Below are 15,802 nucleotides of genomic sequence, written 5' to 3' on the forward strand. Positions count from 1 at the left end.
CCAAGTCTTACTTAAGTCCCAAATAACATTTAATTTTCTCACAGGGATTGTTATTAAGATTGAACATTATTGACATGAATTAACAAAATGTTTTTGTTTTTTTTTTCATGAAGACCCCTAGCAAGAAATAAAAACACTCATGTCATTGCAGTCTGCTGTAAATGCTTTTGCCTGCCAGCACAGTGAGAAACCCCCCAGCCCCCCACCCCCCCATGCTCTTGGATTTCTGACATCAGACATGAATAAGTATCTCATTAAGATCCCCCAAAACCATCTGCCCAGTGAGTCTCCTCCTTACAGGAAAAATGCTTCATAAACAAAAGAGTGGGATACCCTCATTACCCTCGTTACCCTCATTAGGAATTATTTTATCATCATTGGCAAGCTGTGGTTTTAATTTATTCTAGGAATTAGGATACTTATTGAGACCGCTTTTTTTTTTCCTTTTGATTTTTTTTTCAGCAACTGGTCTACTACCAGGAATATTGACATTTACTGTACATTTTATAATAACATTTTGCAATTCAGTTAATAAGCCCGTACCTATTAAAAGTGCATGTAGGGAGTATTCTCCATGTCATCATTCTTTATCATTTTGAACAAAGAGAACATAATATTTACTTCAGGTGTGTGTGTGTGTGTGTGTGTGTGTGTGTGTGTGTGTGTGTGTGTGTGTGTGTGTGTGTGTGTGTGTGTGTGTGTGTGTGTGTATTTTTATGCACAACTGACTGTGTGCAGCTGCCATTCAGTCCACTCAAATGCTGGTTGGCAGAGGCTTTGTTCAAATGTGCTGACACCATCCATAACAACAGAAACACGGTGATCAACTCGAAATAATAATTTTACATGCCAAAAGAACAACGGAGAACTCTTATTTAGGCAATGACTGATTGATTTTACCAGAACAGATCAGACTTGGTTATTCAGTAAAGACATAAAAAGTAAAACTTTTGCATGTAATTTGGTTATCCAGATAATGGTTTTTCTATTACTGTGATTTAGATGAAGATCAGAATCAATAAATATTACTAACTGATAAGGGGTCACAAGGTTTTTCTTGCAACTATACCATTATTTAGGCTAAAAGTATTTCTAAGATTTTAGAAATGGTCATAGCTTAGCAGCTTAAAATAGTAAGCAAATACATGATTCTTGATAAACTTCATCCTTCTTGAAGTCTCCAGTGACATTGTGATGCATAGCGATGTAGCAGAATGTTCTGTTTCGCTGATGTTGGACCTGACTGCTACCTTTAACACTGCTGACATCACATTATTTATACTAGGCTGAGATGCTGAGTGGGTGCATCAGGGTCTACTTTGGAGTGGTTCTCTTCATTTCTGTCTAAACAATCTTTCTGTGCCTGCTTCTCAGGTTCTCTTCCACTTCTCATGCCCATGGTGTGCCACAAGGTTCTGTTTTGGGGCCATTGCTGTTTCTGTTAAAGCTTCTCCTTTTTCAGCACAGTTTTATCACTTTTAAGGACATTTCTTATCAGTGCTATGCAGATGACATTCAGTTATGTGTCTTTTAAACCCTAAAATGTTAAGATCCTGCACAGGTGCTTAAACTCTGTTTAAAGTTGGATGGCTGACAATTTTCTTCAACTTAATGAAGAGAAAACAGAAGTCCTTGTTTGTGCCCCTGACAGATTTGTGCCTACGATAATGGAAACTCTAGGGCTCCTTGCCACATTTGTTAAATCCTCTCTCAGGAACCTTGGGGTAAGTTTTGACTCACATTTCACTTTGAATACGCATGTTAAGTCTCTGGTTCATTCCTGCTTTTATCACTTAAGAAATATTGCCAAGTTGAGTTCCGTTATGTCACGCTCTGAATTGGAAATTGTGCTTCACGCGTTTTTTCATCACATCTGGATTATTGCAATTTACTGTTCACGTGTCTTAACAAAGCTTCCTTGGAATGTCTGCAGGTTGTTCAGAACACTCAGAGGCTTCTGACTACGAGATTTAAGTACTCACATATCAGACCATTGACAATTCAGTTGTACTGGCTTCCCGTTCACTTCAGAGTCCACATTAAGATTCTGCTTATGACTTTTAGAATTCTGCATGGACAAGCATCGGCCTACATCAGTGAACTTTTCCATACATCCCCAGCAGATCCTTAAGGTCATGTGATCAGGGCTTGCTAGCTGTGCATCATACAAGGCTGTGAACTAAAGGGGGCAGAGCTTTTGGAACAATGACCCCCAGACTCTGGAACTCTCTCCCACTGAGTTTTTTTTTTAAAAGAAGCTAAAAACTCATCTCTATCTTCTACTATTTTTGTTGTCAAGTGCTTTGTTATATTTATCTTGAAAGTTGCTATATAAACAAAATTATATTTAAATTTAAAAAAGAAAACTGTCTATATGAAGCCCTTCTCTACAAAAGCAAGCACATAGTATTCAGTTTAGTATTCAAGTTAATCCCTTGTTTGCTATGGCAGTTTATTTGCCAAAATGAGACCTGATTTCTTGGATTGGTGTTTTTTATTTTCCACAGACAAACTGATCAGTAGTTAACAGTCATCCTTACTAGATCAACCGGACACCTTTAGCTCATATTCCAGGATGTTGTTTGGCAAATGGTTGCAAGTCACAGATGACTGACTGACAAACCTCACAGTAAATGCTTGACTGAAAACAAAGGTAAAGCTGAGTGTTTGTTAATACCTGAGCAGTTATCAATGACCTTCACTTCAGTTTATGTTATTTTTATTAGGCTGCAGCATTTGCACTGGCTGTCAGTGCCTATTAAATCTGCACATCCTTGAGTAAACAATGATGTGTTAGTTTTTAAACTGTTATCACTGAGTTTAGTTATCTCATGGCCCATGGCGAGTATGATGCAGTCTTACAATGGGTTATTTTGATGTAGTGTTGAGCTTTTCTTTATTTTCTCCCAATACCACCTTTTGAATGAATTATTGACTTTCAAAAACTGTGTGCATGTGCTGTTCAAATATGATGCACATATTAACAAGTCAATTCCTAAACTCAAATTTAAGCAAAGTAGAACTTTTAAAGCAGTATTAGCAACTAAAGGAAGCTGAACTATCAAACGCAAAACTATAGACATTATTATTTATGCATGTTCATGCAGCATAATGTAAAATCTGTAGTGTATATTTTAGCTGGTTGCAGAGGTTTTCAGTGCATTACATTGTAGGGTCTTCACAACATAGTTGAGGCAACTGTTTGTTGTGATTTGGTGCTATATAAATAAAACTGAATTGAACTGAAGTGAATCCCATCTCTGCCAAAAAGCCATATATCACTGACACTTCTATCTAAGGGCATTGAGTTTATTTACTAATGTGCTGTCACCCAGCATGCTGTAGTCTCCTTATGCAGGAAAATGGATGGATGGATGGATGGATGGATGAATGGATGGATGGATGGATGGATGGATGGACTTTTACACTTGCATTACAAAAGCAAGAGAATTTGGTCTGGTTTGACACAGTGATTTTTAGTGTTCTTCTTCTTCTGGCTGCTCCCTTTATGGGTCACCACAGAGGATCACCTGCCTCCATCTCACCCTATTCCTTTCATCCTCATCTGCTACACCAACCCTCTGCTTGTCCCCTTCACTAAATCCACATATCTTCTCTGTGGTCTTCTTTTCCTCCTGCCTGGCAGCTCCAACTTCAGGTCTTCAAATTTATTATTGCTTGCTTACTGAGGCATATTCATTCTTGTGTTATAATTTGTAAAATCATTCTTGTAAATATTTACAAAATCATGTTTCAAAGATAAGACAATTTCACACAATTCCAAAATGCATCACTCTTGCTATTTAGGATTGTTTTCAAAATCAACTGATTTCATAACTAACTTTTTGAGAGGATATTATATTTTGAACTCTGGAACGATATTCTTATTCACTGTTGCTATTATTGTGTCATTAAGTGCATTTATTTAAAAAAGAAATGTCTTAAAGGGAATGGAACTTTTTTTTTTTTATTCTGAGCATAATTACAAAGACCATTGTAGTCTACACAAGTTATGGGCCTCACACAGTTGTAGGGCCTGGGTAATCAGTACCTCTATGCACCCAAGTGCAACATCCAAAATAATATATCTGTCTGTAGTCTATTGTGTGTCTGATTCCCTGTAGCTCCTGCATCATGCCTTTTGTTCTGGCTGCATGAGTTTTCTTTTCCAGAGTGTCTCAGAAAGAGTATTGCAGAAATACAGAAAAAAATTCTGAATCTGTTTCTCATTCTGTTCAGCTATCATCATTTTATTTAAGGCTTTATTTTTAGCCTCCAGGTCTGTGCTTTCCAGCAGAATCATATTTGCATTCTATTTGCATTGGTAAAATACAGACTTTAAACCAGTTCAACAGGATGAGGGTGAATGCAAATATTGAACTACCTCTAAATTTCCATTTTATAATAGAGGGTGCCCCATCCCCCCGCCCCCTCGCTCCCCCTCGCTCCCCCTACACGCACACGCACACACACACACACACACACACACACCCGCCCGCGGGCTCACGACATTGTTTCCTAGCTCTATACTGCCCTCAAGTGGTAGACAGGGCTCCAAATGAGGAGACCAAACTTGGTGTGCAGAGAGCGGCGCGTGCGTAGGAGACGAGCGGTCAGTCTGTCTGCAAAGGAAACGGGGAAAAACCGAGGCATGAGGGTCGTCTTCAGGTTTGTCTAAAGTCGAGTGGAGTACCTGCATGGCTCAATCAAAGACTTATAGACTAAATGTCAAGGCTGTGGATTATCTACAATGTAATGAGTGCCGTTATTTAATATTTTCTGAACTATTTCTGTGCGATTGCTTCCAGATGTAGTCCATTTAACTGTCATAATTTTTTTTTTTTTTTTTTTTTTTATGAACATCACATCGTCAGTGTGTGATTCGTACTTGTGGAGGTTTTCAAGGTCACTCTGGGCTTATATGCTCAGGGCTTTAGAACACCTTACCATGTATTGATTATGTTTTGTCATCCAAACAGTCTAATTGTGCTTTCCCAAACTTAAACAGCATGTCGGAGTCACAGAGGGTGACTTTTTGTTTGGGGGGAAAAGCAGAGGGTGTAAGATAATTAATTTTAATACAGATAGCAAATTTGGCGCTCCATTAATATTTCGAATAAAGGTAGGTTTTAAATGCAAAATCTAATAATGCAAAGACCCCTGGTCACTGAAGCAAAATTACTATTTTCAGCCAATTGTTAAAATACTCAGGCTGATGAATGAATATTGGGAAATGAAAGCCTGACATTTCAGTTTCACTGGTCGACCAAAAAAATAAAAGGTTGTGTAAAAATCCCCTCGGATAAGGCAGCCAATCAAAATCGTGCTGACATTTACAGCCCCGGAGCATCTTGGTAGTTGTGGTTTATTGGTCACTTGCAGCCCGTTAGCTGCACTTTGCCCGCTGCTGTGAAGGACTACAGAGCTCCGGGTCCTGGGCAGAGGCGGCTTGCGTTGACGGTTGGTACTCTGCGGAGTACCGGGGCACAAATATCGCCCGTCTGTTTTTTTAAAAAAAGGGTTTAACGTTTCCAAAAGTTGACATCTGCAAGTATGCAGTCGGAATCAGGAATAGTACCCGACTTCGAGGTTGGCGAGGATTTTCAAGAGGAGCCTAAAACGTATTACGAATTGAAGAGTCAGCCCTTGAAAAACAGGTCAGTTCTTTGGCTGTGGACAGTTATTTCTCACGCTGGAGCGTTTTTGGTGTTAAGGTGATAATTACGCTACAGACTTTTTTTAAGTGTTAACAAAGAGTCCATGAATGTGTGCGGCTTCTTCACTGATGTTACTGAAGCTGGTCCCGGGTTTCAGCTGTCGTTCCTTACGGTCATCCTGCTTACATGAAGTTATGCAACACATGGGTGTTGTCTTGTCAACATCAACTTCAAATATTAGCTTACAGAGGAGCAGACAGGTCAGAGTTTAGTAAGATGATGCTCAGCCTGTTGTGCTGATGGCTGACATTCTGGTGCTCCTAAAGCAGAATGGGGAGTTTTCTGTTTAGTTTTTAAAAATTACATATATATATATATGTGTGTGCCATAAGTCTACTATACCACTGCATTTTGTTCAATAACAGTTTTGAAGTGTCAAATAAAAGCGTGCTACAAAGTGTTAGCTGTTAGGTAAGCTGTGGTTAAAGGAATCAAACCTGATGCTTCTTGTAGTGGAGGAGTGTAGCCTCCTTTACAAGCTTACAGTTAACTTCTAACTGTTAACTACTTTAGAGTTGTTTACACCAATAAAATAAATCAGCAACCAAACAGACAGACAAAATTCAGTTTTCAGCAAGTTGCTGACCTATCAAGAAGTTGTAATACTTAAGTGTATGTAATACTGGACAAAGTGCTCCAAATCCTGACAAGAAATTTTCCTTGTAAGGACACAACCAGAAACAAAAACAGTTTGCAATACTGACTTTTACTAAGTTAGTTTCAGCTTTGACACAGTGAGGCCTCTAAAACAGTCAACATTTAGCTGAGTCAGACTTCTGTGGTGTGATTTCACCTTTCACTCGTTTTCTGGAAGTAATGCATAGTGTGATGTCTTATATGCCTGTTGGAAATGCAATGTCATATTCAGATGTTTACAAATTCAATGAAATTACAGATTTGCTGTCAACAGTGCAAAGTATCCTTATTTGCTTTCCTAGTGAGAGTTAGAGAGAAAATTGATACCAGTTTTGTGAAATACATAGCAAAAGCTACGGGATAACTTAGTTCATCTGGAAGGTGGGCTGTGCTTTTTTATGGGAAAGTGTGTTTTTTTTTTTTTTTCCTCAACACTTTCTCATGATCTCCTTTAGAAAAAAACAGGGTTACATCTTGATTTGACTGACGGTGATCTGTGAACATCTCATAACTCAACTGGTGTAATTGATGCCATTTAACTTAAGTAACAAAATATATCATAGATTCCTTAGGAGATGTTACTGATTAACAAAATAACTAGTTCTGTTGTAATTTATAATGGCATAACAACATTTGTGGGTGATTTTAATTCATAATGAAGCACTGTTGGGTTGTAATATAAGTCGGAAGTTATAGCACTTTCACGTGGCCTCTGTGATTAGGGTGGTGATGACGATTATGCATCTATTAACAGAATGGTGTCAGAGTTTTTGTATTTTGTGTCTGCTTCTCTCTGCTACGTAGTTTAGAGTTGGTAATGCATGGCCTCATTGTCAGGGCGAGACATGCAGAGGACAGTACACCACTGTGTTCGGACAGAGCTCTTGCTGCAGATGTTTTCTCAACTCCTGCTATTTATTTATTTTTCTCCCTTCTCCTCTTTAGTGATATTTTCTTGCAGATTTGTATTTTATCTTGTTTTCTCTAAATTCAATCAAAACACCAGTTAATGGAGAAGAACTTTCATCTTGGACAGCCCTAGCCTTTAACCTAGTTCTGCATTTTTTAAACTAATGTCTTCAGCTTTTTCATTAGTGAAATGTCATTACATTGTTACACATCCTTGGCCTGAATCTGGGCTGTGTTGTTTTGTTGCTGGCATGGCAGCAGCAGCCATTCCCAGTATACGTAAAGTATCGACACAGGTTCTGGGTGACTACAGATTGTTTTTCTTAATGTCATTTTTCTCCTGAATGTGTGAAGTTGTCTGAACAGTGGCTTTGATTGAAGGTATCCCACTTCCCCTTCCTATCACATGAGGATGACCCAGCATAATAATAGTCACGATGACTGCGCCATAAGACGTTGTTGCGCAGAATGGATATAATTAGTTTGATTGATTACTGAATTGTCTGATGTCTTCTAATAGCTGCTTCAGCTGTTTCTAAATTTGAATTGTTGCGTGTGACAAAATGTCATCTTAGATTTTGTAGATCTATTTGTTTTCTTGCTGTCTGCGTATCAGTTTGACAGAGCACACAGACTGCTGCTGACGATGTGCCAGCCTTTTTGTGCCTAATATAGATGTGAGACAGGCGGCGAAACTAGTCTTCTATGCAGTGTAAATAAGCTATATAAATTTAGCAGTGAATGTGTTATATCAGAAACTGTGAGTAGAGGGATTGGTTTTTTTTGCACCCTCAGTCAAACTGAGGCTCAAAGTTTTGCTTTCTAATGCACAGGCTAAGTTCTGAACTAAGCTTATAATAAATCCATATGAATGAAGAAATATTCAAATGGTTTACACATAAAGGTCCCCAGTCTGTAGGGGTTACTTGTATTAGGGGTTACTTTGTATACTGCTCAATAAACATGTGTTTCTATAACAACATTATGCCTTAAATATAAGCCAAAATGATCGCTTCTAATATTTCGTGCCATACATATATGTTTCAGCCACAACATTAAAACCACCTGGTTATTTTGAGCCACAAAAACAGCTGTGGCCCATTGGGGCACAGACACCAAAACTCTGCGGGTGTTCTGTGGTGTTGTGAACCTGGACACTGGTAGCAGACCTTTCGGACATGTCGGTTGTGGGACTGGGTTTTTGTGGATTGAGCTTAAGGTTGCACATCCTGAAAATGTCTGTTTGGATTGAGATCTGTAGAGACTGGAGGCCAGGTCTCCGCTTTAGGCTCTTTGTGATGGGGGATGTGGGTCTGGAACTATGTTTGGCAGGTGATATATATCAAAATTACATCCACATGAATGGTATACAGTTTCCCAGCAAAAATTGCAACTGGTATCAAGTTTATTAGTGTTAATCATTTAATCTGAGAGTGTTTTAATGCAGCTGTATCAGTTTTAATACAAGTCGTACAAAAGCTTTCTACAAATTCTACCAATCAGAATTAACAACATTTTTACACTATGTTAGATGAAATATCTTCTTTGTTATCATCCCAGGTCTTGAATGGATGTGAGAGCTTTAAAATGAGCCTAACGGCTCAGTCAGAACTTTAAACTTTGTGAAACTGTTTATCTTTCTTTTTTTTTAAAGTATGTTTCCTTTTCGTCTGTATGTTTTTGGTTAAGAAGATATTATAATGAACCTTATGGCACTTTATGTAATAATGATAGCTGAGAAAAGAAAAGAACCTCAGGCATAATGCTAATGCACACTCCTTACAGCCATGTTTGGAAAGATGATAGATCTTGTACTTGAACGAGACAATTTAACCCAAAATGCCAAGGACACAGAGAAATACAGAAGAAGTGTAGTACTTTTTCTGCCCTTATTAGTGTCTGACAATCAAATGAACATTTTGTTGATGAGTAGTAGTATTTTGGTAAGGAAATAAATAAAAATGAGGTGGATGAAAATGGGATTTGATAAAGTGATGGGGACATCCACACATTAATTTAACTTCTTATGCAGTAGAATTGAAGTATAGACTAAGCATTTAAGGATGTCAAAGTAATCAGCCAGTGATTGAGAGCTGAGTCAGAGTTTGAGAGCTATGAAACGACATGTCCAGAGCAGCTTGTTCCCGTGGGGTGTCTCAGACAGAGATGCCAAAGAGTTTCATCCATGATCTAAGAAAGACCGAGGGGGTTTAAGTGACATGGACAGGTGTCGAGGCTGGAGTAAAAAGCGGTCAGAATGACTTGTCCTGCATTCATGGTTAATTTTTCTGCATCCTAACCGCTTATGTGGCTCTTTCAAGCATGTCTGCTTAACATTTCTTCCCAAAAATAATAAACCCTGAACTCAGCTTATTTTATTCATTTATTTGCTTTTGTGGTTTTACTATTACTGATTTGTGATCTTTGTCTGCCTCTGTTGGTGCCCTGCAGGAACTGCAATAATATAAGAGGCCTTTGAGTGTGGCCTTTTATTAACACAAGTTAAGAAAGTGTAATCTAGTTGTAGTCTGAAGGCTGAAACTAGATTTTTAAAAAAAAATTGATTTGTATGCAGAATCCTTTCGCAATTTATTGTTTAATAAAATGTAAGAAGAACCAGTGGATCGTTAGGATGTTTGCTTAAAAATAACTTAAATGACTGCCCAACAGTAAAATGTTGTAATTACAAGTAATTACATTCTTTATCATTTTGAACAAAGAGAACATAATATTTACTTCAGGTGTGTGTGTGTGTGTGTGTGTGTGTGTGTGTGTGTGTGTGTGTGTGTGTGTGTGTGTGTGTGTGTGTGTAAAAACACACAATCCATTGTTAAACAGCTGAAGGAATAACCTACACAGATGCACAAATTTTATAAAATTAAGTGCTTATGGTTAAGGAGCAGACAGTTGCATAGGTTTATTATATAGAGTTATTGTGTGGAAAAATGAGCATTGAGTCATATTTTACAGCAGTAAATCATTAGCATGGCTCTTTTACAAGGAAAGAACGTGTTGATTGTCTGTTATCACCTTCAAGGAAAACTGAGGACAAAATCAGCCTCAAAATGAAAAGCTGTTAAAGCTTGTACATCATTGTTATTTCAATGAACTTGAAAATGTTTTGCATTCATTCACCCTACCGGAAAAGGTATGAAAGGCCCCTCCTTACTGTCCTTGGAAACTCTACTTTTACTTCACTTTGCTCTTTGTTAAAGCACACAGGAAAGAGAGGCAGCTGCAGCTAGAGCAGGCCATCCTGCTGAAAACAAGCGAGCGAAATTACAAAGAGCACAAAACCTAATTACAGAAATAAGACCCAGCAAGTTGAAGTTACACCAACCAGTCCTGGCTTCCTGGAAGTGCCATGCAAAGGACCTGATTATCTCATTGAATGATTTTACAGCTGACCCTGCTTTGTTATGCCTTTGCGTCTGAAGAGATGGTACTCTAACAGCAGTGTTAATTTTCAGGGGAGATGCTTGAGTGTGAAATTTGACATTTTCTTTTTTTTAATGAAAAGGTGGTTGTTTTGTAGCCCATTGTTTTAGAAAAATGGCTTTTATAGCAGCAGTCGATGACAGTCGCTACTTTACTAGAGGTCAGGTTATTATACACGTATGAGCCACAACATTAAAACCATGTGCCTAACAATGTGTAGGGCCCCCATACCTCTAAAAAAAGACATTGATTATGTATAACTTAATAAATTATTTTGCAATAAAAAGCTATTTTGTCGTTTGCTGATGCAAAGGTGTTTCCTGTGCTTGTGCAGTGGTTATGCACAGTAATTACTTTACTAATAGTCTCTATCCAGATGTTTACCTGCATGTTCATATGATTAAACTGTTTACCTCATTAGAATCATTTGTACAGTTTTTCTGTTTCTTTTTTTTAAACAAATAAACAAAAAATGTTTTACTGCATTGCCTAGGTACAAAACCCACATAACGGACTGTCCAGACATGCATTCAGATGCTTTCTATTATCTCTGATTTGCCTGCTTGTGACTGACTCAATTCAATGATGCCAGCTGCACCAAGCTGGGTACGTTTGATCAACACGGGAGCCCGAGGAGATCAGTGCACTGTCATGTAGGGTCATAATCACTGATTTGTACTCCAGCAGAGAGGTTGTGTAGTCTGCTAGAAGGGCAGCACCTCCTGCAGTTTGGCAGAGAGAACGAAAAGGAGACAGGAGTGTCACTACCACTTAGTTTGCAGGAAGGTCATTGCTCTTACCTTGCACTCACTTTATAGTTATCTGCTGTTTGGTCTGCAAAAGTCATTGTCTACTCCCGCAATTTCAAAGCACTACCCTTTATTCAAATAATAAGAAACTACTGAATTAAATGCCAGAAAAATACACAGAGCGGCCACCAGTGGGGGAAAATGTGGTTTCTTGAGAACACACCTAATTTGCATGTATTCTTTATCATTTTTGCTGTAGTCACTTGAAAGTGTGTCTTTGATTTGCTGCATAGGATAATAATTTGTGTTTGATTGCTTTTTTTTAAAAAACTTGTAAAAGAAGAAAAATCTCCTTCACTGAGAAAATATGTAAACAACTGGATTCAAGTTTCCATATCAAACATGAAAACTATAACAAAGTTGTGCTCCTATGTACACATCTTCAGTTCAGATTAAGGTTAATGCCTCAGCAGATGAATGTGAAGTCAGCTTGGTAATGTCAAACTTATCATTATGAAACGTGATGGTCAAATATGAGAATTAGGATGCAATAAGCAACGTATTTTACAGCATATTTTAAGCTTTAAATAAACCATTTCAGAGCCTTTTCATTTCACAAAAGCAAGCACACTTTTGGCTTATGACATTTCTGAGATGCAAAGTTTTCACAGGACAGCGACCCCTGCTTGGTTGCACGCCATCTACCCAACACGTGTTGACACATGTCTCCAAGTGAAACAGTATCTGCGTGGTTTTAAAGCAGCGTATTGATGGACAGTGTGTTTCCAGCGGGCGCCTGCACGTTCCTCTCTGCTTTGCTGTTGCTCTTCATGGGGCTGGTCCTATGCCTGGGACTCTGTGTGGCGATTGGAGATTCCAGGCCGGGCCTTGGAGCCTCCCCTCTCTGACACACTTTCAGTGCTGCACCACCAGCATGACTTTCACTGCTCTCCAAGGGCGGGTGGTGCACCTTCAGGGAAAAACAAACAAATATGGAGGCTGTAGGAGTGCAAGTGTACAGACCCTGTTCATTTGACTGTCTGTGAGTATGGCACCTCAGCATCTGTGATATTGCTGCAATGCATTAAGGCTTTATTTTCAAATATATATATATATATATGGTGTTCAGCACTATGTACACATGAAGGGCACCATGCACAGAGCTAGATGTAGGAAGTAGTCTTAGCAGATTTCTCCTTGTGCTTTTTGTGCTGAACACTTTTTGCATATCAAAATCTAAATTTATCAGATTATTACAGTTAATTGCAGCTGGTTACTGTCCACTTATCACGAAGAACTGAGTACCTGAAAAGCTTAGAAATATCAGATTTGTGACAAAAAGTTAATAACAGAATAACTTAATAACTTGTCTTTTTTTTGGAGTGGAGTTTTTCTTCAGTCACAGAGGTCATCAGGTCTGCAAAATCCATCTCCAGTCAGTTATCAGCAGTTTTAGAGTTGCAGTGCATCTGTATTGCAGAGTATTTTCCTTCAACAGCTCACTGTTTTGACTCTGCTCAGACCTTTCTCGCTCCACATTGTCGATTGGCTTCTTGCTTGATGTAGTATTTGGCTGTATTTTCCGGTTTGCTTGTTGTTTTTTAAGTGTGTCACTGAATCCTGCTTCAGAGTCTCAGCTCTGACAGTCTGATTAATGGTGAAGTATGATGAAGGCGTAATAGTAAGCAGAGTCAGAAGAAATCATGAGTTGAGTGGGTGGGACTCTTCAAGACTGTACAACCATTGTTTGTTTTTTTTTTCCTTTGAGATACACACAAACATAAGAGGAGGTGTGCGCACACACAGATGAAAAAGTTAAAAGGACAAAAGAACTTTTTATGTCTTTCATGGGTTTATTTGGCAAAGAGCCAACAAACAGTCAAAAGAAAGAAACAGAGACAGAGAAGTTCAGCCTTCCTTTGCAGAGAGGTTTCTGGTCATTCAGATGCACCAACACAAGTCAATGAAATAATCAAGAATATAATAAAGTCATGAGGTGTACAACAGCGTATTAGGGCCGCTAATGGTTCTAAAAAAAATCATGGGGCTGGTTGAGGGGGCTTAAATCAGAAGGGAAAACTCGCAGTTTTTTATATTAAAGTTGTAAGTTTATAAGAAAAAAATATATCAAATTTTACGAGAAAGAAAATTACAATTTTATAAGGAAAAAAGTCAAATTTACACAAATAAATTCTTGGTAAATTTACAAGGACTTGCACATTTACAAGAAAACAAACTCTCAAAAATGATGTTTTTTGCTTTTTAAGGTAAAGTTTGGAACTCTAACCATAGAGGGCTCCATATCGAATGTTTAGCTTAAAATGCTTCAGAATGAGGGTTGTGCAGTTTATCGAAATTTAAATTCAGTTATAATCATGGCTTCCAACAATTATGAAAACAGAGTAACTGAAAGTTATTTTGTGCACTCGTTTTAGCAATTGTGCTTTCATTTTATGCTTGGTTTTCATATTTCCTTTATTGTAGTGCACTGTTATCGTGCTCTAAAACTCCAAACATCACCCTAAACCTGCGACAGGTTTCCTTCAGCTCAAACCTAGACAGCAGAAACTGAGACTGTAAGACAGTAAGAATAGTAAAACCAGTTCAGTTGTTCAGAATCACTTTGGTTATCACCTTGGTTTTGTTAATAATTTCTTAAGAAATGGCTTTATCAATAAAGTGCAAAGAGGTTATAGGTAGAGATGCATTGATTTTCTTGGCCAGTTCAGATTTTAGATTTTTTTGCTAAGTGTGACCTGCCAATACCCATTTTTGCTGATTCTGATTTTCTTTCTAAGAGCTATAACTGACATTATATACAAGCAAAAATCATCTTTTCTTCAATGCAAAATATTGTTTTCAGAATTAAAAAATTTAATTGTTTTAAAATAAATCCTTTTATAGTTTAGTCTGTTTCAGTATTTTACTTTATTTTAATAAGTGGGCTGTTTGCCAAGGGCAAGACTTAGGAAGTTTGTAATGGCTATTACAATGCAAACATTTGACTTAGAGTTATGTAAACATCCCAGTCTCAATTAGCATGCACCAGTGCCTCCTCAGGCTGGTTGTGTTGACAAATGTGAGCACCTAAAGCAAAAGACATTTATTGTACATATTTACATAGTTTAAGTTTTGGTTTTCTTCTCTTTTTTCAAAAGCCTGCTTTTTATTTTCGTTTAGGTTCACAAAATTGTTGTGTCACACCTAGTCTTACTTTACGTTGTAGTTAACTATAACGCTGACTTTTATGCACAACATAAATTCAAACAAGACCATACAAACTATGGATCCACCCAGAAATTTTGCTCAGTGGGACTCCTGGTGGTTGGAAATTCAGCAGGATACTGTGCACATGTGCAAGTATTTTTTGGAAGCATTACCTTTGCTTATTTCAAGTACAAAAACTCTGATTAATATACAATTGGAATATTAATATATAATTGGATTATAATTACTGATACATTAATGTGTAAACTTTAATTTTGATGCTGAAAATGGTGGGTTTAATTTAAACTGTATACTACTGTGTTATTTTATTTTCTCCAATATCTTGTCACAACGTCTCCAACATAAATATAGCTGTCAAATAAATGTAATAAATTATTGTCTTTGCCACTATAAAGTTCCTCCAGTATTGAGAAGTTCTGGCCTCTAGTTGGTACTAAAGTTCCTTATTTACTGTACTTTTCACCACTGAAATTATTCAGTGTACATATGTTACAGTGCTATCAAAAGACAAATGACATTACCAATACTCATTCAAAAATTTATCAAACCAAAGCCATTGAACACATAACATGACAAATATTCATTTATTATTACTGTTTTGTCAAATCTTTTCTTTTTTTTTTTTTTTTCCAGCTCTGGTTTACCAAAAAGAATGTTACAGTAAATCCGCCTGTAGTTCCAAATCAGTTCAAATGTCACATTTATACTGTAAAATGGAAAGAAAAGAACTGAAACTAATTTGTTCTTGGAACAAACCATTGATCATTTAATCGGTGAAGTAGATTAAAGAAAGAAAGAAGAATCAAAGCCTCCGGCACTGGCAGTGGAAATCAAGAGTTTTAGATCCAGTGACTTTAGTTATGAAATTTCTGGGATGAAAGGAAACACAATCTCCCAAAGTCACACAGCAGAAGGAATTATTCTTTTGAACGCTAAACCTGATTCCATATATCGGGTGAAGCACAAAGGAACTTAAGAAGAAATGTAGCTGTTGAATTTAGACACCTACACCATTGAAGTACTTCGGTCTGACTTCAGTCTGTGTTTCGCTCTTATAATATCTTGAATGTATTTGTTATAAAATATTGTTTTGTCTAATTTCTGGTGCAGGGTTCAGTGGGTGTG

At 37.6% G+C, this 15,802-nt stretch overlaps 1 protein-coding gene across 2 annotated transcripts in view; it reads left to right on the forward strand.

The window, feature by feature from the left end:
* The first annotated feature begins 5,403 nt into the window (after nt 1–5,403).
* mitfb (melanocyte inducing transcription factor b) overlaps nt 5,404–15,802 on the forward strand; it is a 28,818-nt gene continuing 18,419 nt past the window's right edge. For both annotated transcript variants that reach the window (XM_030733422.1, XM_030733423.1), the window contains exon 1: nt 5,404–5,657. In XM_030733422.1, coding sequence (XP_030589282.1) covers nt 5,554–5,657 — 104 coding nt within the window. In that variant the 5' untranslated portion in view covers nt 5,404–5,553. The remainder of the gene's footprint in view (nt 5,658–15,802) is intronic.

Source organism: Archocentrus centrarchus, chromosome 7 (assembly GCF_007364275.1).
Source record: "Archocentrus centrarchus isolate MPI-CPG fArcCen1 chromosome 7, fArcCen1, whole genome shotgun sequence".
NCBI lineage: Eukaryota > Metazoa > Chordata > Actinopteri > Cichliformes > Cichlidae > Archocentrus > Archocentrus centrarchus.